General features: G+C 40.3%; 1 protein-coding gene and 1 long non-coding RNA gene across 7 annotated transcripts in view; one reads left to right on the top strand and one right to left on the bottom strand.

The window, feature by feature from the left end:
• Nucleotides 1-24,418, bottom strand: part of LOC111873238 (A disintegrin and metalloproteinase with thrombospondin motifs 16) — a 512,595-nt gene that overhangs the window by 91,171 nt on the left and 397,006 nt on the right. For all 6 annotated transcript variants that reach the window (XM_033755019.1, XM_023867781.2, XM_023867782.2 and 3 more), the window contains exon 4: nucleotides 16,847-17,115. In XM_033755019.1, the coding sequence (XP_033610910.1) occupies nucleotides 16,847-17,115 (269 nt within the window). The remainder of the gene's footprint in view (nucleotides 1-16,846; nucleotides 17,116-24,418) is intronic.
• LOC117283000 lies at nucleotides 5,276-21,000 on the top strand. Its single transcript, XR_004513982.1, has 3 exons — nucleotides 5,276-5,433; nucleotides 5,629-5,745; nucleotides 19,621-21,000. It is a non-coding gene; the product is annotated as an uncharacterized LOC117283000 (long non-coding RNA).

Genomic DNA, 24,418 nt, shown 5'->3' with positions numbered 1-24,418 from the left:
ATTATTATTATTATTATTATTATTATTATTATTATTAAGATGCGCTTCTGCTGCTAATGTTGTCTGTAGAAACGTTGACGTCTTTGGACCAAAAACTCTGTTGATGAAACATATCTTATACTGAACTAATTTAGCTCTTACTGTTATCACTATTTTTATTAATTTCGTTATTATTATTATTAAATATTCATGTTTCTTTTCACTTCTAAATAACACTTAGTTTTATGATAATGAAATTATTATTATTATTATTATTATTATCATTATCATTTATTTGCTTGTTTGTTTACTTTTCTTCATTACTGTGTTTTCCCAAGAAATTTCCTGTAATTTATTTTTGACTTATAATGTGTTTGTTTAATGTTTGTATAATGTTACACGTAATTACTTTCATCTCCACTGTGCTAAGTCTGTAATTGGCCTTGCGGCTGTTGACTTGGCACATAAATAAATAATAAAGAATTAAAAAAGAATTGAATTAATAGCAGCAGCAGCAGCATGGTTTCCCGAAAGTAAAATCCACCGTCAATAATTTTGTAAGGCAAGTGTCACGTAACTTCGAACAAGGCCAAGAGTAACAACTGGCCGCCTATCACTTCTCACAGCCGCTCACAGTAGTGTCGCATTTTCTGGGAGTTACATGAATTGGTTTCACAGTTATCTCACTAAAGACAGCCGTTGTTCCGTGTTTCTCTAATTATTCCATCGCCCTCCGAAGTATTTCCCGGTGTTCCACAGGATCTGTTCCGCGGTTTCTGCTTTTCAACGTGTATATAAACGACTTTCTTTTCATTGGCGCTACAGACCTCATTTGGGCCTAGGCCTACCTCCATGAAACTCTCTGTTTCACTTCGGTTTACTAGATCTTAGACATACGGTAGGACCCTTTGGGGGGTGATCAGCTCGTCGCAAGGCCTCTACCTGTACACAAACACAGAAAAACGCACACAAACATCCATGCCCTGAGTGGCATTCGAACCCACGATCCTGGCTTTCGAGCGAGCGAAGACAGTACATGCCTTAGACCGCTCGGCTACCGTGACCGGCTATATAAACGACTTACGTGTTATAATTAAGCACTTCAGGCATCTACTCTTTGCAGACGACGTANGTTATGTTTTATACTAGTCACGGTTCTCCCAATCATTAAAATACTAATTACATTTATTGTAAATTTATATATTTTATGTTTCTTAATTCTCAATAATAACTGATTTGTGTTAAATAAATTATCATTATCACTAGTATTAAAATGATATAAATTGAATTTTATGTTTGCTGGTATGTGTCTTGTTTCTCGTCTATGTAGGAGCTCACTTTAAAGTTAGCACATAAGTAAATAAGAACTGAACTGAACTGAATTATTATTCGGGCTTTTGGCTGCTGAGTAAGCATGTGAATAGACAGAGGAATCGACTGAATTAGTATTATTATTATTAATATTATTACTATTATTGTTATTTATTTGCTTTCAGACCCTATTACAAGGTACGCTGTCAATGTACCAGGACTGAACCTCATCTGTAAGGCTTGTCACGTGGTACTCGTGGAAAACACTTTTCAGATTAAATTAATTTAGTGCCTTCGTTTCTTGCTCTCGATATTAGCTGGTCCCAAAATCGTCTTCTGCAATTCTGTGCTGAAGTTTATCCTGGTATATAGTGTTCTTCTGACATGATCTTGATAGCCTTCCTAACGCCTCCATGTTCACATTCCACATGCGCTACACCTGTTAGTAAACCCTTAAATTTTAATATGTAATTTTTATCAGCTGCTGTAGAAATGTCAAATTATTAAACATTATTTCTCTGTCCCGAATAATGTTGTCAGGTTTACTGAACTTTATGATTTGTTTTTACGCCGCATAATTCGTTGTTTCCACAGCATTGTGACTCGATTTTCCTTCCCTGTTTCAACTGGTTCTGTTATGGGCTCCTTTCCGCTTTCACTCTCACTGCAACCGTATGCAGAATCCGTTGCGACGCTAGTTGGAGCCGGACAGCCTGTCAAGTGTTCTGCCTCATAAAGTTGCTAGCACATTCTACATTCACTGTCATGTGCAGTTCTCGGTATCCTTGCAGTATAGAAACTAACATTCAGTGGTTGAGCATGCGCATCAGCTGTCTCGCTTTTCGCTTTCACTTGTCTCTTCACGTTCTTCTCTTGTAAGTCAGAGCAATGTCCTTTGTTAATCCATATTTCGAATGTGAGTCCAGGCATCGTCTTATGCTCCATTTAGCTTCTCGTTACTTCGTCAACGGCCGCGACATCAGGGTTAGATCCCGGGTCTGGTCAAGTGGGATGTGTGGTGAACAAAGTGGCACTGGGGCGGGTTTTCTTCGAGTACTTCGGTTTCCCCTGCCAATCTTCATTCCATCAAATTCTCCATCACCATAATCACCCGGGGCAGGCTACAATAGGCCAATCAGCGGCCGCCGTGCTGAGTGGACCCCCCCACTAACCAAATAAAAAAAAATTACATGCAGCCTATCTGTATCTGCTCTAGGAAGATCAAGCCAATACGTTGTTAATATTTTTATACTCTTTTTGTCTACAATTTTCTACTTACTAGAAGCCAGTTAGTAAGGAAGCTATAACAAAGGTCTGTATTGCAGACATTTGTACTGTCAATAGTTTATTTCTGGCATTCACATCAGGTTGTTAAATCTCCCAATATATCCATTTTTCAATTTCTCCTTTATCTTCTTGTGTTGAAAACTCCTTCAGTTCTCACACGCTTACATGCCGTTACTTCTTCCAATTTTATTTTCATTATTATTATTTGGGGCACGCGGTAGCGTAGTTAGTTGAGGTACTATGCTACAAGCCAAAAGGTCGAGTATTCAAGTTCAGATGATATCACTAGATTTTTCAATTTACCTAATCCTTCCAGCCGCACTATGGCCCTGGGGTCGACTCATCCTCTAACAGAAATGAGTACCAGGAATATTCCTGGGGATAAAGGGCGGCCGGTGAGTAAGTCTGACAACCTTACCGCCATATGTGAACCGATTGTTTAAAGAAAATATGAGAGTCTCGACGTCTCACAACTCTATGGGCCTTCACGGCCTATTGCAGGGATAGCTTTTGTATTATTATTATTATTATTATTATTATTTATTAGAGGTTTCTATTGAACTGCACGTGTCTGGTAGTTCTCAGGCAACAACATGTAAATAGGTGATCACAGAGAATAAAAATGAAGTGGAAATCATTGCGTAGGCTGTTGCAGTTACGAGTCAGTCCAGAAGAGGTTTTAGTTCGAGTTTCCAGAGTGATTGAAGACGAAATGGCAAGAAGACTTCATAGTGGTTTGAAGTGCTAGTTTCTGTGTGGAGATCCGTTGCCAGGAGATGGCTAGTGGATACTAAGAATCCCTCTGCTTGTGCAACGGTGGACTGGAAAGCGTGAAAATCAGCGATAGCGCCATCTGAACTAGAGCCGTTACTTCCGTGACACGTACCGCTCTACACGTGACAATAATCTCGGACTTTCTGCATGAGAGAAGATAACAAATGCATAGCGAAGTCGCAGATGATAAAGAAAATGAATGAACTAGCCAGCAATATTTTTGTAACACAAAAGCTTACTAGCTTTTAAATTAAATCTGATATGTTAGTTTCCAAATCCGGATAGAAATATTTTTCAACCACGTCACAATTTGGTTTGTTAAATTTTCAGCCCAAAACTGTGCACTTTTCACTTTTGAATTCAATTCTTTTTTTTTCTTACAATTTCTGTTGATCTAATACGAGTATGAGAACGTTATGTATATGTCACAAATGTTCATTCTCATTCAAAATCGGCGTTACTTAGAATTGTATAATATGCAAATTGGACGTTTATATGTCTCGTGTAGAAACCAAACAACAGGACAACAAAAGTAAGATTCATGTGTTACACTTTTCTGACTTACATTTTTGCCATCATCCTACTTGGTTAATCAAAAGAACAAATTATTTCACATAAGTTATTGAAATAAAGTGACATTATCTGTCCCCTGTTATTAAAGCAATATCTGTAACTACTGCCTGAATCAGCAAATTATCAATTGTTGTCACTAACAACTTACAGAAGGAACTTAACCACATTACAGACCAGTGTGACAACAAAGAGAAATTTTTTTCGTACGTGGCGACGTTGAAATCGAAAAGACAGAATATTCTATTATTAACGCTGTCCGCACCACAGTATTAATCTCGCTGACAAGTAAGTCTGCGAAGAGTGTCATTTGTGTTCTGTCAAGGTCGACTTCATTGGATGTCCTTCTTGCGTTGCTCAAGCAGTGAACATCAAGAGGTGACCTTTCAACCCAAGTTCGTGTTACGGCCTCAACTAAAGGCATAAGGTATGTCTATATTTCACAAGCGTATGCCGTTCGTCCAGAAGAATGCACTTCCTGTCTGTCAGACTGCAGGAAATATTAGAAACAAATAATCATGTACAATGAAACATGGAGCAAGCCCTTCATTCTGTTTATGCTACAGCCAGAGACAAGTAAAGGTCTCACTCCTTATTATATGGTTACTTTAAGCACATACAAAAGAATTAGAACTGCCTGTGGTCACGGTCGTCGGATTTCTAGAGGTCAGCGTTAATGGCCCGTACCCTTACATATATTTTGTAACTCACTTTGGCTAAACAATGGCGCAATGACACCCAAAGCTACAGATTTTTGTGGTTAATGCATGAACCATGCAACAAATTGATCGAGTTCAAGGATACAGTCGTTTCTACTTTGCAAACTTTCAATGCTTCGTAGAATTTTGGGTTTCAAGAAATTGTGCTATTATGTTCGGTATTTTTGTGTTAGCATGTCTGTAAATAGTGTTCCCTCAGTTCTTGACTTCAACTCTACTGACAGCAAGAGGCGAATACGGCAGGCTATAACCGCTCCCCCCGCCACAAACACACACACACACACTTTACCAATAGCAGAGTCTACTTCTGCGCCCCCACAGCACCTTGGCTCATTAAAACAAAAACTGGTCAGGTTTTCTGTGATGTAGGAACTAAATTTTGAAATATTATTGAAACGAAAGCGTTAAACGCTTATAAATCAAAATGTCGCCCAGCAACAAACTGTAGACATAATTGCAGGCTGTAACAGGAAGGTGGACGTTTGTTGTACAGAATAGTTTTTTTCTTATGTCATTTATACGAGTATATTGTAAGGACACGCCATTCTAGGCCGGACGAGCGGAACGCTGTAAATACTTAGATCATAATCTCTCGCCCTCAACAAGGAAGTACAATTAATGCTGCTGTCACCTTCCGCTTGGTTTCAGACTGTCTGTGACAATAGAACTCCATGCTGGGTCTCATGGCGGCGCAAACTGTTCAGTTGTGAGGAAGATTGGAGCTCGATAAGTACACCCAGGCTGCCGCTTTGCGTTTGTGTGAATCCCCTGCTGCAATATCTCTTGTTATAAGGTACTCATAGATGATTTCCAGTGTTCCGAGTTCTTCTCAGTCATTGCCTTCACAGACTTCATCTTCCATTGCGTTGCCAATTACTTGCAACGTACAATTTTGAAACTGTTCTGTAGTCCTAAAAGTTCGTGATAATTGTATATTAATATAGTCATTGTGTTTCTGGACATTATTCACTACCCTCTTTTTATTTAGGACACACAACGTTCCGAGACTGGATTCTGTTTACGTCTTCAGGTGGAACCAACTCATTTCGGCCCAATCAATGGAGCTAGTCCCTTTCTCCGGACATCTGCACCAACACAACATAAGGTATATCTCTTGTCATCTAGAAGAATCAAAATTATCCCAATATGCTTTTGAACAAGGTCATATGGGAGGATGGGATGAAGCTAGGATAGCAGGTATAGGAAATACAATAAATCGGCCACGTGGCATGCCTAACCAATCTGGTCAGCCAGTTCAGTCTGGTTATTTCTTTCATTTGGATCACCCTTATCAGCAATGTGGTTGCCAGCTCACACAGATCAGTATGATGTGATAAATTCATCACGGGTTTCTACAATGTTCATTTCTTACTCAATAGATGGCGCTAGCAGAAGGAATAAAATTATTTCAATACATTCTCCATTTAATTGTATGCATTGATTTTTATGGACTTCCTTTGTTGCATAAGATTTTCATCTCCCTTTCAGTTTTAGTTTCAGGCCTGTGCATGCTTTGTCACAACTTTTATTGCATAATTTCCTGTTATCCCCCCTTCACAAAGTCTGTTCTCAGTCATACATGTATCTTATTCCATATTTATTCAACATAGACCGAGGGTGTTTGAGAACAGGGTGTTCAGGAGAATATTTGGACCGAAGAGAAATGAAGTGACAAGAGGCTGGAGAATACTGCATATTGAGGAGCTTCATAACTTGTAGTCTTCTCCAAGTATGATTAGAATGATCAAATCAAGGAGGATGAGGTTGGCAGGGCATGTATCACGAATGGGGGAGAAGGGGAATGTATATAGGATATTTGTGGGAAAGCCAGAAGAAATGAGACCACTGAAAATACCAGGATGTAGGTGGGTCGATAATATTAAAATGGATATTTGAGAGATAAGATGGGATGGTGTGAATTGGATTGATCTGGCTCAGGATATGGACAAATGAATGGCTCTTGTAAACACGGTAATGAACCTTCGGGTTCCATAAAATGCTGGGAAATTCTTGAGTAGCTGCAGATTTGGCTTCTCCTCAAGAAGGGCTCAGCTCCATGAGTGAGTGGCATTTCATTCGACAAATCAGAACCTCTGCAGCTGATACAAACTATTTACTTAGCCAAATTAACGTACACACAGGGGTTCTGGAACTGCGCGAACACGGTTCCGAGATTCAGTCTGTGAACTTCCCTTACATGCTTTGTGTTCCATATTTGGTGACTTGTTCTGATAACCATAAATTGTCTGTGTTCCGGACTGACGGCTATATTAATTAACTAGTTGTATAGCCTGCCTAATTACAGCTCTCATGGATAACCATCAGCTTACGTGCCATAATTACTATATAACAACAGTCTTATAACAGTTGTTATCCAACGTTTCAGTTTCCAGGCACACCCGTCGAACTGCTGTCGTAAAAATTCTAAAGTTCGCATACCTTACCGCGCAGTGACCAATTTTAAAATATTTAAACTATTTACAATGGCATGCACTGTCTTCGCTCGCTGGGGAGCCAGGATCGTGGATTCGAATCCCACTCAGGGCATGGATGTTTGTGTGCGTTTTTCTGTGTTTGTCTACAGGTAGAGGCCTTGCGACGAGCTGATCACCAGCCCAAGGAGTTCTACCGTATGTGTAAGATAGAGAAAAACCGAAGTTAACGGAGTTCATGGAGGTAGGCCTAGGCCCACTGGGGCTGTAGTGCCAAGGAAAAAAAAAACTATTTACAATAGCGCCGATCGCACTGGCCGCATGGTCTAAGGCATGAAATATCGTCGATCGCTCGAACCTTGGGATAGTGTGTTCGAATCCCATTCAAGGAACGAGTATCTGTGTCTATTCTCTTTGTGTTAGGTAGCGGCCTTGCGACGGGCTGATCCCCTGTCCAAGGGGTCCTACCGACTGTCTTAAAGGGGCCCATACACGTACGAGTCTGGCTCGCAAGTCCGACTCGGCTCGGGTTCCTATGAGCCAAACTCGTCCGTGTGTGGGTCGCAAAGTTGGGAGTCAGCTCATGCATTTGTGGTGAAATTAATCCGAGCCCGGCTCCCGAGTTAAGCTCGCCTAGCCGGACTCGCGAGCCAGACTCGTACGTGTATGTGCCCCTTTAGATTAAGAAACTGAAGTGAGACGAAGCGTTTCACGGATGCCCTATGCTTCAAGTGAGGGCAACAGAAGAGGAGGAAGAAGAAGAGGCCGACTTACAGTAGCAGTAAAATTAAATCCTTGACCACCCAGTTTTAAAATTCATCTTTCTGAGTCATGCCATGTTTTATTCGCAAAAATTGTTCTATTTCGAATACAGGTAAATATACCGCTTCGGGCAGGGCTGTATGTCCGTATTGTTCTGTGAACATGGACGTCTTGACGATAAACCAGTCCTTTTCTAAGAAGTCACAAATTTCTGAACGACTCGTATTTTCAGAAATTAATTCTGAACCGGAGCAGCCAGAACGACTAATCCATAATATCTTAAGACATCTGACTCTGACTCTGACTTGAAGAAGAGTATCTCTAAATAAAAAATAGAAGTTTCAATAACCTCTTATAAATCAAAGTTATCTTATGAAAATTACGACAAATAACGATAGAAAGACTACCATTAGCTGATCTAATTGGCGGCAGAATAAATATTGCCTTCAACTAATTCGTGGAGCACTCTGCCGGTACATTGTGTTACTATACTCTCACTCAGCATTGCGATCCTAACGTGTATGTACGTACGTAGACACGGTTACACACATGACGTCGTAAAAACAGCGTAACTAAATTTATTCTACAAACTGTGTTTCATTTCTGACATTTAATAGTTATGATAAACTTGCAAATATGCTCGATATTTCTGACGTACGGATCCCTTTCTGATACTGAAAACACTGCTAAAATTGGAAACTGTTTGTTAATCCTATAGGTATTGCATTTTTGCATTACCATTGAATGTACTCAGTAGATATCAAATGAGAAATGTTCCATTAAATTTTCAATTCTTTCTAATCATGGACATCCAACCGAATACCTCAGATTGCAGCCTTCAGAGCTGTTACCCCATATAGGGTCACATATGCTTATGCTATCACCCTTTAGGATGAATCTGCTGCTTCTACATTATTTGTGTCTGAAGATTGAGGCAACGGGTTCCTCAGAAATATTGGTAACCATACATTCGAGACTAAACTGTCATAAACAATAAGACCACGAAATAAAATTTCGCTGCTGTGAAAACCTCAAATCTCATACAAATATCTTAAGTAGAGTTCTATGTTCTGGGATATAACGTCCAACAAGTCTTTCAAGATGGATGTGTTCCTCCGAAACGTAGGGCGATTTTAAACGGACTACGAGACGTTATGTCATAGACGATAGACATCTTAATAACCGCGTCTGTGAGAACCTCAAATCGTACAAAAGATCTTAAAGAGTTTCCCTTTCTACGGCGTCTCTTCCCCTTCTGACTCCGTGTCCATGCCCCAGGACGACAGTGTTATCGTGGATTTAATCATAGCTTGTCTGATGACTTGATTTATTAAAGGGAGGGGAGGAGTTGCAGCTTTCAGCACCGCCTACACAACATACCTTTGCCCTCATTCATATGTAAGGCAGTGCACTTTGCATACAAAGATAGATCAAGCGTCGCGCGGTGATTTGATAACAGTAATGCATAACAAATTGCGAAAGCGAACATTAAACTGCTTCACCAGCAGTGAATAACAAATGACTTACTAATCCACTTCATATAACAAAACATTCCTTGTGCACTACACAAATCATTTATGGTGCTGAGACGTTACATTTGCAATGCCAATGAGAACTTACTCGGTGTTGCCCAGTGCAGCTTGTTAAGACGGTTCCTCTCATGTTAAGCTCACTCTGCCTGCCATCAGTGCAGTGCAGCAAGGGCATGTCATCAAGAGAACAAAAAGTGAAAATTATGAAAAATGTGGAAATGTCACAGCTGTCTTCACGGTGCTGATTCGTTTCATAGCAGGAGCAGAAGAGAAGACGCGATGTAACCAGCAGTGCCTGGATTAAGGTAGCGGTAAAGCGGACAGAATGAATTATGAGACCTGAAGGCGAAGATATAAGCGAATATTACAAAATAACGAAGCGTCTGTTTTAAAGGTCAAGGTTCTTATGGACCATAGAACCAAGGAATAAGAAAATGTTAACAGAGATGGGCAACCTAACTTCAGCATTCTGCTAGCACCTCGCTCTGTAGAGAATCACAGTTACTGCATGTACTGGTGTATGGGACGCACCACGATTTCATATATATGTATATATTTATATGAATCTGATTTGCTTCATTCTGGTCCGTTACACTAACAGTGTTATAAAAGATAAAACAATTCCGTCCAGTGCGACTGGTGAAGTTTTTCTTATTTCAATTCTTAATGCCCTTACATGTTTCGGTCCTTAGAGACCATCATCAGAGGGCCATCGATACAGCTTGGAAACCGCTATTACAGTGGGTGTTCTGAATGTTAAAATATATATACATAAATTGTTTACAGTGTACAAAGAGATAAAAATACAAAGTTCTCACAACTACAGCGGCTGTCTTGATATATTATTTTTTTAAACTTTGTTACTTAAGTTAGAATTTATAAACCAAATAGGTTCGTGTCCTCTCTCTTATCACCTCTCCTGACGGGGGCTGAACTTGTGCCGCTGTCTTTCTTGAGAAGAAGGTTCTTTGATGTCGTACTGTGGTTCTCCTGAACTTTGCCAGTGCTCTTAAAAACGGCTAATAATAATAAAAAATAGTAAAAAGGTAAAGTCTCTGTGCTTAGTTAATTAAGTACGTACTAAGCCATGAAGGGATATGGAGGAGTGGATATATAGATCCAAATTCTCGGCACTAGTTGGAGGTGAGTAGTCATCTTCACGCCTCGGTCGCTTTACCCACGGGGAAAGAGCCCCGGTACCCATTGGATAGGAGGTTGGTTGAATCCCAGAGCCGATCTGGACGACGTGAAAAAGAGAGAATTCTTGACGCTACTGGGACTCGAACTCTGATCTCTCGGTCGTCCAGCGCGTAACTGTCGCTATACAGACTGCCCTATCCCGGCTCAAATAGAATTCAGATCTCATTCATATAAAATCTAACATTTTACTTCAAAGATCTTTCGACGCGGTAACTAAGGAAGCAGAAATATCTTTTTCTGAATCTCAGACGTTATGCAGTGAGACATTTTGTGAGCCATCACTTCTTAACAACAGATTCAAGTATGCAATTGTAGTAATGAAGGCCACTGGTGTGGGTGTGGCCAGATGTGGCCAAACTGTGGCTCGAGAACCACACCCAGCTGTTTTGAGAAACGGAAAAATATTAGTCAATCTCCTATTTACAAATGCAGCGTGGGGAGCATGTAGCTAATTGTCCTTGTCCTCTAATCCACTTCTGTTTGCGACTCCATTAAGGAATTTGGTCAACCCTGGCCTGTACACAGTCTCAAGTAACCTACTTCGAATATGATATATGTACGCCAGACGACACTATACTTTTAAAGTTTTCTGGCAAATTTTCTTGCCGAAAACAAATTATCTCGGGTAGGATGTAATGACATTGGTCAGTCATCTGGTTTGCGAGACAGTTAATGTGACAAAATTTCACTTCAGCAAATATTCCATATACGGTTCGCAAGGCATCTACTGAGGTGGCCATCTTGCAGACGAAAGTATGTCTTTCCCTGTAATATTCCGGAGGATTCATATTTATGTCTGTGTTTTTTACGGACTCACGAGGTGTAGTGAAGCTCGGCAGTGGGCTCACCTAGTCTCCTATTGACTGGCTACCTCGGGTCCTGTCTCCGGAAGTAGAGCGGCAGGAGCGTGAAGCTGAGCACTCACCATTTAGTGCTGAGGTCAAGAACTGTGGAGCTATATCTCAGCTCCCCATACATCTTTATGGCGTGATGCTTAATTAATTAAGAGCAGAGTAAACTTAGTCTTGTTTACCTTCAGGCCTGTCATATTCAATCTTCTTCTTACATATGTACCACAAATAATGAATTAGATAATTGTATTGTATGCAAATTAAAATTTCAAAAGGTCTTAAAAATTCCCTGGTAAGGCATGGTTCCTTAATCTGTGGGTCACGCCACTTCAAGAGGGTCTGATCGTTGTCGCCGAATTTTCAAATATGATTTAAAACATAGTTGCGTCCATGAAGAGTTTCGGAATTTAATGCATGTGCTTTCGAAAAATGAAGCTACAGCCGGCGAAATATTGTGCAAAGTTTTTATGACTTCTTGGATGTGTAGAGAGGCTGTCAACCTGCTGTCACTGCACAGCCTGATAGCGGTCTGCAGCAATATGCACAACAGCACTTTCCGCTGGTCGACAAAGACGGGGGCCGCCTCGATTTCAGCAGTATTTCAATGTGTCCCGGTATGAGGAAATTTGACAGTCCATGCATTAAAACATGAGTTTTAAAACTGTGGGTCGGGGACTCTCAAAGGAATCGTGATCTATTATATTTTGGGTAGCCGTGTTCTCCATAATTATTAAAAATATAATTGTACCGAAACAATATTCTCAAGTGAGGAAGCCACTAGGTGCTTTCGAAAAATGTAGCTGTAGCCAACAGGCACTGATAAATGTGATAAGACTCCTTTCTTTTTAATCATAATGATATGAATAGGTTCAAAAACGGAAAGACACGTAAATTTAAGTGATGTTTTAGGAGGTTACTATATCACGTATTTTGAGAACCCCTGCATTAAGGCATATATATATATACACAATTTGTTATTTTATGTAGTACATGATCAGTCAGCAGTTAAAATATAGGTCAGACTGAAAAGTTATTATGAAACACTGAATATCAATTCAAATAACTTCTTTTTTTATATTGGTATGTAGGCTGGGCTACTGTGCGTTGATAGGTGGGGCCAGTGTACGAACAAATGCCCCCCCAGGGGATAGGGGTTTCAGCTGCCCCTCTCAGTTAAAAACAGATCAACTTTCTCAAAATATCCGTGCAGTTAATAACACGAAATTTCCACACATTGTCGAAAACCGTCTCTAGTGTTGTAGCTTTGAAATAGTTGTATATGTTGCATAACGTGCTCAGATAACTGCCAATTAATTGTCGTGGTATGAATAAAGGATAAGCATAAATTAATCTCCATTTAGCAAAAACGAAAAGAGAGTAAGAGAACTAGTTTTTTAAATGTCCCCCCCCCCACCTTAAAGTGTCTACAGGCGGCCTGCCCTGTCAATATGACTCGAAACTATGTAATTCCGATATATCGATATGTTATAATTGTTAGCTACGTTTTAGTGCTTGCACGGCTTGTTGAATTATAATTCATTTCGACATTTCTCGATATTCATTCAGTAAGCCGTTGGCCATATTGTCGCTTATGCATTATTTACAAAATGTGGTGTGGTTCTTGCAAGAGCGGAGGTGAACAGCAAGACAGGCGAGGGGGGTGAAGGGATGTGGTGGTTATATATCCATAAGCCCCAATGCTTTTGTAGTATTTTCTGATCTGAATCTTGTTTTCCACTCTTAATTGGTTATTGACTAAATAATATTTGAATACAGATCATCTAGAGCCTACACCTTAAAAGAATCATTAACTTACACACACTTCTAAATATTCCATGTTATGTAAATTATAAATTAATTTAGTACTTAATTTGCATATTTATTGCAATAAAAATATCCCGAATATGACAAATATTCAAGAATAATATTTTCAGGTAAATTTCCCTGTAAAATCTGCTATAAGTTTAGCGGGGTTTCGGAGGAACGTACTGCTTCCATATTCAGGGTTGAAGAATAAGACAATAAATCAGCATTAAGCAGTCAGCAAGCGGAGCCTCTCCAGGGTAAGGTTTCTTCTTGGCTTACGCTTTACCTTGAAGATGGAGATAATACGTCGCTCTGAAACGCGTGCACTATTTGCCAGACTGTACAGTATCACATTCTGTAACAGGGTGTTCATAGTCCTTGCAGTGAGAACTGCAAATACAGCGTGAAAGATATTCTTGAAACATGCTGCTGATGAATGAAGCAGCGTAAAAACAGAAGGCAATGAAATCAGTTATGCAGAAGGCATTAAAACTCTTGTGACCTGTATAGCCATTGCTAGGCAATGGTTCGGTAAACACATTCCCGCACACACACGCGCACGAGACACTAATACATCTAGTGCTATGTAAAGGACCAGTAAACAGGTATCCTTAACAATACAGGCTGTTTTTTCCGTGGGGTCCGTGCCGATGGCTTATAAAGAGACAGAGTTGGCGAGTAGAAGTACCACCCGTGTGAAGGCGGGGTCGAATACCTCCACCGTGACCCTGCGAGTCGTAGGAGGCGACGAAAAGAGAAGTCTCAAATCTGAGACAGTACAATATGGTCGCGAGTACCAAGGGACTCGGACCTGAGAAAGACTGCGCTGGCAAGGACCAGCAGCATATACAAAAGACAACCCTGTACTCTCGTCAGAGAGGGCGACCCACGAAAACAAGTCTGTAATTATCAAATAGCAATAACTATCTGGTCATGAGCCACAGATGGGGCTCGACGCCACTAACTGCTGACTGACTGTCCGTCAGTCGCAATGTGACTTTGACTTTGACTTGAGTAGAAGTAGCAGAAGTGGACCAATTGCTTAGGAAGTAAAGGGTCGAGCTTCGAGACATCAGCCTGCCGGGATATGAGCTTGGAATTGAACTGAGTCGAGTCTTCGGAATTGGAAGTAACAGAATAAGGGCAAGAAAGGAAATTAGGCGGTACAAAGAAGACTTCATGTGTAATTTGAAGTTACAGTGAGACTGCTGTGAAATCCGTTGCAGGGATACGACTAGGGAAGACTGTGGAACGATGAACTGGAAAGTGTGTGTGTCACCTATAGTTCCGAGTTGTGGGAATGTACTCGTATAAGGTGCAATAAATCGAAACCTCTAATCCGAAACCCATCTTATTAGTCACCCCTAAAAGCCTGACATTATGTTATACTCAAGTACAAACAAAGCCCACGAGTATGACTCTCTTATTTGCGGCTTATTTAAAGATGATATTTGAACTACTGTGACTATCAGGCGTCGAATGAAATGTATGATTGTAATGAATGAGCTTGAATGATGAGAAGGAAGCTACCACAAACTGTAACAAGATATCGACCCGAAATTCACCTGGAAGAACAGAGAAAACCACCGGAAGTCCCTGACAGAATGGTCGATGATCTGGACCAAAATTGGTGCTGTTGGCTGTCACCACAAGGAACGTTAAATGTATTTGGCAAGTACAGGCGGAGCGACGGTAGTGCCTGCACGTGTTTTGTGTGCACTTGCGGCCTGATGTGACATGTCTCTGATAAGGAGCTGATGTCGTAAGCCCCCCCCCCTTTCATGGTGGACAAGGATGTGAAAATTTGTCTGCGCCAGCCAAATTTCATGTTGGTGGAGAAATGACATAAGTGTCGTCACAAATACTTGCTCACATCGTGAAATCAGCAGCAGAATACTAACACTACGAAGTGTGTGAGTTATTTGTTTCATTGGCGCAAAACTGAATATTCTGTACTTACGTAACTAGACCGTTGCGTGCGCTGAAATATTTAATTTTCCATAAAAACGAGCTGGCTATACAATTCAGTTTTTGCATCTCCTTGTAAACTTCTACTTGTGTATTTCCTTGACGCTCTTGTTGGGGGGGGGGGGTGCGGCTGTGAATTGCTCTTTGTTCAGCATAAATCGTTTCTTGCTGCCACAATTTGTTGCTTTTCACCTTGAACGCCCCAGGCCGGAACCACACATTTGTATTTACATTTCCAATTTTTGACCCTGAGTAACTTTTTGTATGCTTTCCATTTAGCACGGCAAGTGGCGGAGTTCGCTAATTCGTCGTTGGTTTGAATTTATGTTGACAAGAAGCTTGCCTTAAGCAGTATCAATCCCTACAAGTTCTGCTATTGAGTTGTTAGGTTAACACCTCTGGAGTATGGGTTTAAACGGAAAAACCTAAACAAGGTCACCCAAATTAGGAAGACGTTATTAAAAGCTATGTAGCTTAAGCTACACCTAAGACTTAACTCACAGAATTAGAAAACATGATGATGCCTATGTGAATATACCGATATCAGTTTGGAAACAATTTACTGTTACTCTATCATACTTAATAAACTAATCAGCTGGTTCGTCATTGTCGTAACAGAATTGCACTCTTTGAGTGTATTCTGACCCACATTAGTCCAGTTCACATCCTCACATATTGTGACATGTACACCCGTTGCTAAGCAACGACCGTGAAATAAGCAATTATACAATAGCCGTTGTTAAGTAACGGCTAAGCAAATAAGCATGTTCCCACTACAACAGAGATACGGTGTTTTTTACACAGTTTGTTAGTAAGTTTTTTGGTGAGTTAGTGAGTTTAAGGACTGCTGCGGTTCAGTCATCGTGAGCTGTTACTGTTAGAAGCTGGTAGCTGAGACCACGGATAGTCCGATGTTGGAAGTCACTACTAACCAACGGCAGCGAAGACGTGACTGTAGATGCTACTGTATGCCTAATAGTGAATTGTAAAATATAGCCATGCGCTGTATCAATAAGTCAATAAATTCGATTATAAATCCAAAATCGCGTCTATACTCACTAATATCGTGACAGTACTCTCCTCGGATCTATAAATACATCTCTCAGAAATCCTCTATGAATCAGTTTTCCGGCAAAATTTTGTCTGCACTCTTTGCTTTCCCATTTGTGCTGAATGCTCAAGTCCTTTCGTCTCCCTGGCTATTTTACTCTCAGGTTACTTAACTCTGTTTCTTCAACCGGAGAACTTCCTACTGTCGAATGAAATGGGGAAATTATCACGTATGCTAAATTGGTAAAGATTTGGAAGTAGGAATTCACCCGGACATAATATCAAAACTTCTAGTGCTTAAAATTTACAAAATACAAGCAACAAAAAGTCCTAAACAAAAATGTTTCATGGAAATGACGACCCTGTCAACAGAGAAATTATTGTTGGCAGAGTCACCTACCGGTAGAGATATTATTATCTGTAATGAGCGTGTGCAGCGCTCTATCAACCCATTATGCTGCCATAATAATGTAGCATCATTAGCAACGTATCAACTCCGTATGTTCCCACGTCTCTGCAGTCTGTAAGCTAAGTGGCTTCGTCTTACAGTTTCTAACTTTTCACTCTCAGACGTGCAACCCCAGACATAAGTATAGTGGACGTACCTGCGGTAGTTCACGGTACTCCACATCCTGAGCCTGGGTGGAGTTGGGCTCAGCCGTCCACATCCTGAGGGTCCCGCCAGTGAAAAGACCCTCAGTACGCTGCAGTTTCAGATTGACATCGTTTCCGAACGCCGTGAGCTTCAGACGATGCAACGAGCCGTTTGTCGGAGGCGGTGGCTCCGTCTGTATTGACCCGCCGCCTCCATCGTCATCAGTCCGGGCATCCCTCTTCGTTACAGAGTGCACTTGGATCACCTCGTACTCAGGCACTGAAATATAGCACAAGTAAAACGTTCTCTGTTTAATTCTTACATATCGAAGAAAATATTGTGACATGTGGGCCGTTACTAGGAAACGAATGGGCCACGCTGCCACAGAGACATTGATTCCTCGAAACCGACTGATTACGGAACACCATTTCCAAGGATACTCAGACTGTTGTTTGGGAATTAACGTATGGTTTCGGAGATAACGCATACCTGAAGAACAGGAACTGAACCCTTGGAGGCGGTGGAATACACTAGGTTCTCTCGCAGTTATGAAAGGGAGTTTATTCGTGCATTCGAAGCAGTGACAGATCAGTCCAAGATTCTTAGTAGAGATTCTTGATCCGGTATTCAGCAGGAGTTCAATGTGTGAGCAATGTTTCGACATTCGCCACAGTGGAAGCGAAGATGCTCGTGGTCCAGTGAGGAATGGAGCGAGATTGTGAGCTGTCGTAATTGAGTTTAATTGTAAAGAAGTACCAATGAACTCAGTGATCTCATCCAGAACCCATTATTATTAGTCACGCTAAACCCCTCATACGTGATACTATGAACCCACAATAATATTTTTAAGTAGCGGTAGTTTCCTGAAAAATAAAAATATTGAGATGGGACAAAGAATATAAAATGTATTACACAGCTATTCATTCTTCTTTTTCTTATTCTTATTATATCTCCTCCTCCAGTTTTAGTATCTGTCGTCCCTTTTGGCAGAAATGACTACGAAACGTAACGTGCCAGAGCAGACAGTAGCAGTATGAGAATTCGAGTACCTGGGCATTATGTTGTGAGGACAGATTAATAACATGTTGAAAAGAGAAGCTGTATATTCAGAGTTAGAAATGAATATTGTTATTAATTTCGAATTGCATGTTATTTTGTAGATTTGAATTTATCCATAAATATCGGAGACCCAATCACCAATTTGTGAACTTGAAACTTGTTGCTTTAAACAATGTTTCTAGAAACTAACTGAAGTTGACACACTTATCCATAACGAAACGTTATGATGTTTTCCAACTGACCAACAGAAAGGACGAATTTATTAGTAACATATCGTGCCATCTGTACGCATGTTATGGAACTAATCACAAAGAACTGAATATTTAGTCCTATTTTATAGTAAACCAGCTGATCTGTTCAGGTATTTCCCGATCGTAATGCATATGTGTAATTATAAATTGTAAAGATCTAAAAATTTACGAATGTTAAATTCTTAACTGAATATATGGAATAAAGACTGCTGTTTACTTTTGAAATGCTGAAAATTATAACAGAGAGGTGTATAGAGTAGGTATGGCAGTTTCTTATTTTTAGGAAACATAAATATGATAAGACAGATGGATATCTAGCAGTAAGAAATAAATTTATTTTTGAGGTTTCTAAAATTTTGAGGGGTATATTAAAATCAAAGAACTTTGAGTTTTCAAGTGTCTAAAACTTCTTCAGGAAGGTCCTCTGTCATTATGGCAAGTTTGGTATGGAAACAGGTGCAACCATATGGAAATATATAAAGAACAAACTCACACTCTCCTTTACATATACTGTATATGTGTACATACTGTACATATAGGAGTACATAGAACAAAAATATGCATATGATACATCATCTCGCGGTGTCCGTCCCCTAATAACTTTGAACCAGCTGACGGATTGTCATAATATTTGGTATGAGTGTCATGCAAAAGAAGACTACTACAGTTATGTAATAGTAATCTGTGGTCTGACTAATAGCAACTAGATGGCTCTGTGGAGTTCCGAGGCGGAAAGACGCTTTCGTCACCTGATAGAAGCTTCCGAAACTTTTGTGTGTCAATAGATATAAGGAAAGTATTCAAATTTCATTATGATATTCTTTCATAGGCTGTAAAACAAAAATGGCGGTCCCGTAAATTATGCATTTGGATTTCTGTTAGGTAAAGATAACGAATGGAGCTGAGTTTTGGATGTTTTGTATGTAAGTAGACTATATTACGTGTATACAGTTTTTGTAGTGTATTTTCTTTCCTAAGGAAACAAATGTTATTAGATCATTATCCCCTCTGTGCCTCTATGTCCGCTATTTCAAATCGTGAATCATTTGGGATAAGAGAAACAGTCTTCTGGGATGTGGCGTCGTGTAGATGTTGTATTAACCGACATTTCGGAGGAACGTATTGTCTCCATCTTCAGGGAAGAAGAAAGAGAAGAAAATCCGCGAGCGAGGAACCAGCGTGAGCAGGTGCTGACAGACTAATGTCGAGACAAACCCAGCTGTATTAGAGCAGGGAGAGCAGCGAGAGCAGGGAGAGGGGCTCTGCCTGCTCTTATACAGCTTATACCTTTTACATTTTTTGGTGTGATGGTGATAATTAATGGACCATTAGACCTACGCATGCCGATCACAATGGCCGTCTAAGGCACGAACTGTCTTCACCTCTGAAAACACTGGGACTGTGCGTTTGAATCCTACTTGGGTCATGGATGTTTGTGTGTGTTTATTCTGTGTTTCTGTTATCCTGTTTGCAGGTAGCGGTGTTGCGAAGGGCTAATCCCCCATCCAAGGAATCCCTCCGACTGTGTAAAAGTACAAGAAACTGAAAAAGCGGCCAAGGTCCAACAAAAGGCTGCAGAACCATAGATAGATCTAAGTAAGTGAAATCTAGTATGGAAGAATCTCATAAACACACCTACACAGTATGCATAAAATATTGTTTTCAAATCAACAATTACAAACACTGCGAGGATGCAAAACTTTGAGGTTATTTGTGACAAACTAAACGCAGACAAAATCCTTACTGAAGTAATGAGTTCTCTGCAGAATTTAGGATCAGTAACAACATCAAGAGCAATAGATCTGTACGTCACGTCTGTGGCACAAAATTAAGGGAAATACAACGCTTCGAGATTCTGCTCGTACAGTCCGTCTCATACGTTTAACGTGATCAACAATTTACCGACCAACATTATAGACATAAACTGATCACTAGCATAATCAATAAAGTAAATTTTCTACTAGCCCGCCTTGTGGAGCGAAACATGCAAGGAAATTAGGCGTTAGAAGGTATATTCAGGACCTATTTCTATTCTTGTCGAACTGTCTTGTCTTTGTAGGATTTGAGGTTCTCACAGAGGTGATCATGAAGAGTTATATCTTCCGAGAGATGAGGCCATGTATTTCGTTGAAAGTCAACAAACATTTAGAAGAAGTATGTCGCCTCCATCTTCAGGGTCGAAGAATAGAGCTTTGCTTGTTATCTGCTTCATGGCGCTCTCTTGACTGACCTGATCTCCTGCTCTGAATATGGAGGGGACTTAGCTTCGAAATATCTGTTGAATTTAACAGACTACACATTGTATCTCAGAAGATATACCTCTTGATCTAGGAGGGTCCTACACATTATTAAAAGTGCAGGATTAATAAAGGGCTAATCCAAGGGGAAGCACAACAGATCATTTAAGGTCGCAGTGCGAGGGCCGGTTTTCGTGGCCCACTCCTTACATACATACATACATACATATATACCTCTTGATCTAGTGCCTGTTTTCAATAACTCTGAGTTAATGAACAGTGTATATTTGTAATTATACTACAAATCAAAATTTTGTCAATATCAGAAAATATACTACCCTTTTACACCGAGTTTCAACATAGTTTTTGATCATTCAGTTCACAGAATTTTTGATAGATCAACCAAGAACGATTTCTGATCCCAGGTCTCCATGTCCGTCATCCGTTGAGTGAAAGCAAATTTTTTTTTTTTTTTGCACTGGCTCTACAGCCCTCCTTGGGCCATGGTCTCTGATTTTTTAGTTTCATGATCATTTTACAGACTGGAGGCGGGGGCTCAATGGACGAGCGATCAGTCCGTCGCAAGGCCTCTACCTAAACATAGGACAACACAAACACAGAATAAACACATACGCATACCAAATATCCATGCTCTGTTTTGGATCCGAACCCACGATCCGGGCTTCCGAGCGAAGACAGTACATGCCTTAGACCGCACGGTTACCGTGACCGGCGGAAATTAATTTTGGTATTTAAGATTTCTTAATGATGGATGTTATTGAAGCTTAATTTTCGCAAGATTTGTTCATCGACTGTTGTTTTACCCATTGACCAGAAATCTTTCTCTGTATAAGCTTATTTCAATTGTCACGGAGCAAACGATGTACATCAGAGTGTGCCAAACTCTTCAGGGTGAAGGGAACATGAAGGGGCTGGCAGATTGCGACTTTAACGGGGAAAGGTGTGAACTGAAATACTTAGATTAAACATAGCCGCATCTCGTGTTCTCACATTACAATATCCTGTTGGCACATTCTTATCTCTGAAGGATATATGTAACGAAGTGCAAGCGATTTGCACAGAGAATATCTGTATCTGCACATGAACCCTTCAGCCAGCATGGCGCTCGAACGCAATCTAAGCATTTAGGCCCCTTAATACAGGACGAAGATTCTCTTCCTAGAAGGGAAATCGCCACGTGCGTTCTGATAATCAGCGAAAAATTAAGAAATTATTATGAATTTTTTAACATTATAACCGGCACCAGGAAAATCTTCCGTGGGTATAAGATTGCAAATTCGGGTAATGCTTACTACCATTCAGTCCAGAAACTTTTGTCGTCTCGTCTGTTGTCCAAAAATATAAAAATTAGAATATACCAAACTAAAATTTTGCCTGTGGTTCTCTATGGGTGTGAAACTTGGTCTCTGACATTAAGGGAGGGACATAGACTGAGGGTGTTTGAGAACAGGGTACTGAGGAGAATATTTGTACCGAAGAGAGATGAAGTGACAGGAGGTTGGAGAAAACTGCATAATGAGGAGCTTCATAACTTGTACTCTTCTCCAAGTAAAATTAGAATGATCAAGTCAAGGAGGATGAGGTGGGTAGGGTATATAGCACGAATAGAGGTGAAAAGGAATGTGTATAGGATATTGGTGGGAAAGCCAAAAGGAAAAGGACCACAAGGAAGACAAATATGTAGGTCGGTGGACAATACCGAAATGTCTCTTAGAGATATAGGATGGGATTTTATGGATTGGATTGATGTGGCTCAGGATAGGGACCAGTTGAGGGATCTTGTGAACACGGTAATGAACTTTCGGGTTTCATAAAATGATGGGAAATTCTAGAGTAGCTGCAGCCTTGGATTCTCCTCAAGAAGGGCTCAGCTCCAGAAGTAAGTAAGTAAGTAAGTAAGTAAGTAAGTGAGTACTCTGGTGTAAAAACTAATGAGAGAAATGTATTTATCTTTATACATTATGCTATTCTAAAGAGGACCTCAGGAATAGGCCTATAAGCCTATAGATCTGTGTACAAAACATGTTTCAATTTGTAACATAATGTTTACTTCAGTCTTGTTATTACCAGTCTGTATATGCCTTCCATATTTCTACGGAAAGTTTGATGTCTTTCGCCTGGAGATTGCTGCTGATATAAGCTGAGTATTCTTCACCAAATGGGAATATTAGAAGAGGTGACAGAAAAAACTTGACGCAATCCAGAACCAAATAAACACTTCCATACGTAATATACAGTGTATAATGAACTTGTTAAGCGCATATCCATTGCATCACATGACGTCACTGTAACTGGAAGACTTCATGTGGCGTGCCTCAAGCACTACGATTTACTGTCATTAATGAACTACTGGAAAAGCCTGTTAAAATTCAACGTACACTCATTCAGTTTGCACCTGCATCCTTCACTCCCTCTTCTTAATTTCATTTAACTCCTTTACACCTTTATCTCTTTCCCTCCTTTCTTCGTTAAAACAGTGAAATAAGTTTCATCTTCAAATTATGGAATATAGAGCTGCCACCTATACACGTGCGTGCAGACTACTACTGCGTGATGACGTAACCTAGACATAGTCAAATACCCACACTCAGTCACAAAACGTCTGTTGTTAATTATGCATATTGTCGCTCCATATTAAACACAAGGATAGGCAGATGTTTTATCTGTATTGAATTTAGTGTAGAGTGGCTTGGACAGAATTTCCTCCGAAAATTTCGAAATTTTGTTCCATTCATCCTTCGGCCGACATTTCGAACTCAAACTTCTATGGCGGGTCACAGCACACACTCGACAGAGGATACGAAAGTTCAAGTTAGTGGGGGTGGAGAACCATAAGCTTTTCAAAGTATTATTTACAGTTTTCAGACTTGCACGTTTAAATTGTGGAGTTGAGAAGTATTGCCAGGCAATCGTAAAGGGCGCCATCTCAAGGATCAGATGAACAGAACTAAGATCCAGCTGAAGTTTTCGGAAATTATTACAAATTTCTGAGCGGACCTACTCGGGGATCATACAGCACTGCCGCGACCAGTGATAACATGGGAGTTGGGGGCCTAACCTCTACCCGCTGCACAGCAGTTCTGAATATTAAGAAGTTATGCACGTACACCATTCATTTAGGGGTTCTCTTGTAAAAATGACGACGTTTTAAAACAAAGTGACGTATTGATCGTTAGGTATTTGAGGGAGCCGATCACAGTGGCCGCGCGGTCTTCGCCCGCTCGAACACCGGGATCGTGGGTTCGAATCCCACTCAAGGCATACATATACAATATGTAAGAACTATGGTACCGTCAACACAACAAATATTTCAGTTATTACATTTAGATCTTCCTTTACTGCGACATGTTTCGGTCATACATGACCATCATCAGGTAGGAATATGTATAGTTATTGAAATAGCGATACGGCTCCTTATCGGTGCAACGAGTTGTCTTAAATATTAACATAAACTTTGTCTCAGATTGGTGTATAGTTAAAACAGGAAATATATGATTAAGAATAAAATAAAGATAGAATAAAGGTGTACTATACATAACATATTGAAATATTATTAAAACATATAAAGGTATATTAGAAGTACGAGTATATAAAGGTATTATGTAGGGTTAGGGATATGTATGCCGACTGAAATTTATTTAAGGGTATATCCTGCTATGGTGTAGAATTGGGCGTGTATGTTGCGTAGGTCTTCTTGCAGAAATTCTACGTAATAAGCCCGGGGTATTTGTCGTGCTGGCGGTAGTATAGTTCCTACATATTATATATTGTCTGAGACACACAACAGCATGCAACCAATGAAAAAAATACAAGTCATAGATGATTGTCTGCTTTTACTCTGTGTTTGTGTTGTCCTGTGTAAGTAGCGGCCTTGCGACAGGCTGATACCCCGTCCAAGGTGTCCTACCGACTGTCTTAGGATTAAGAAACTGAAGTGAAAGAAAGCGTCCCACTGATGCACTACGCCCCAAAATGGGAGCAGCAGGAGAGAGACAGAGAGATCCTTGTGGGATG

The sequence above is a fragment of the Cryptotermes secundus genome, unplaced genomic scaffold (genome assembly GCF_002891405.2).
Source record: "Cryptotermes secundus unplaced genomic scaffold, Csec_1.0 scaffold21, whole genome shotgun sequence".
Lineage (NCBI taxonomy): Eukaryota > Metazoa > Arthropoda > Insecta > Blattodea > Kalotermitidae > Cryptotermes > Cryptotermes secundus.
The sequence above is the reverse complement of the archived record's forward strand: the minus strand, read 5'-3'. Positions and strand labels throughout refer to the sequence as shown.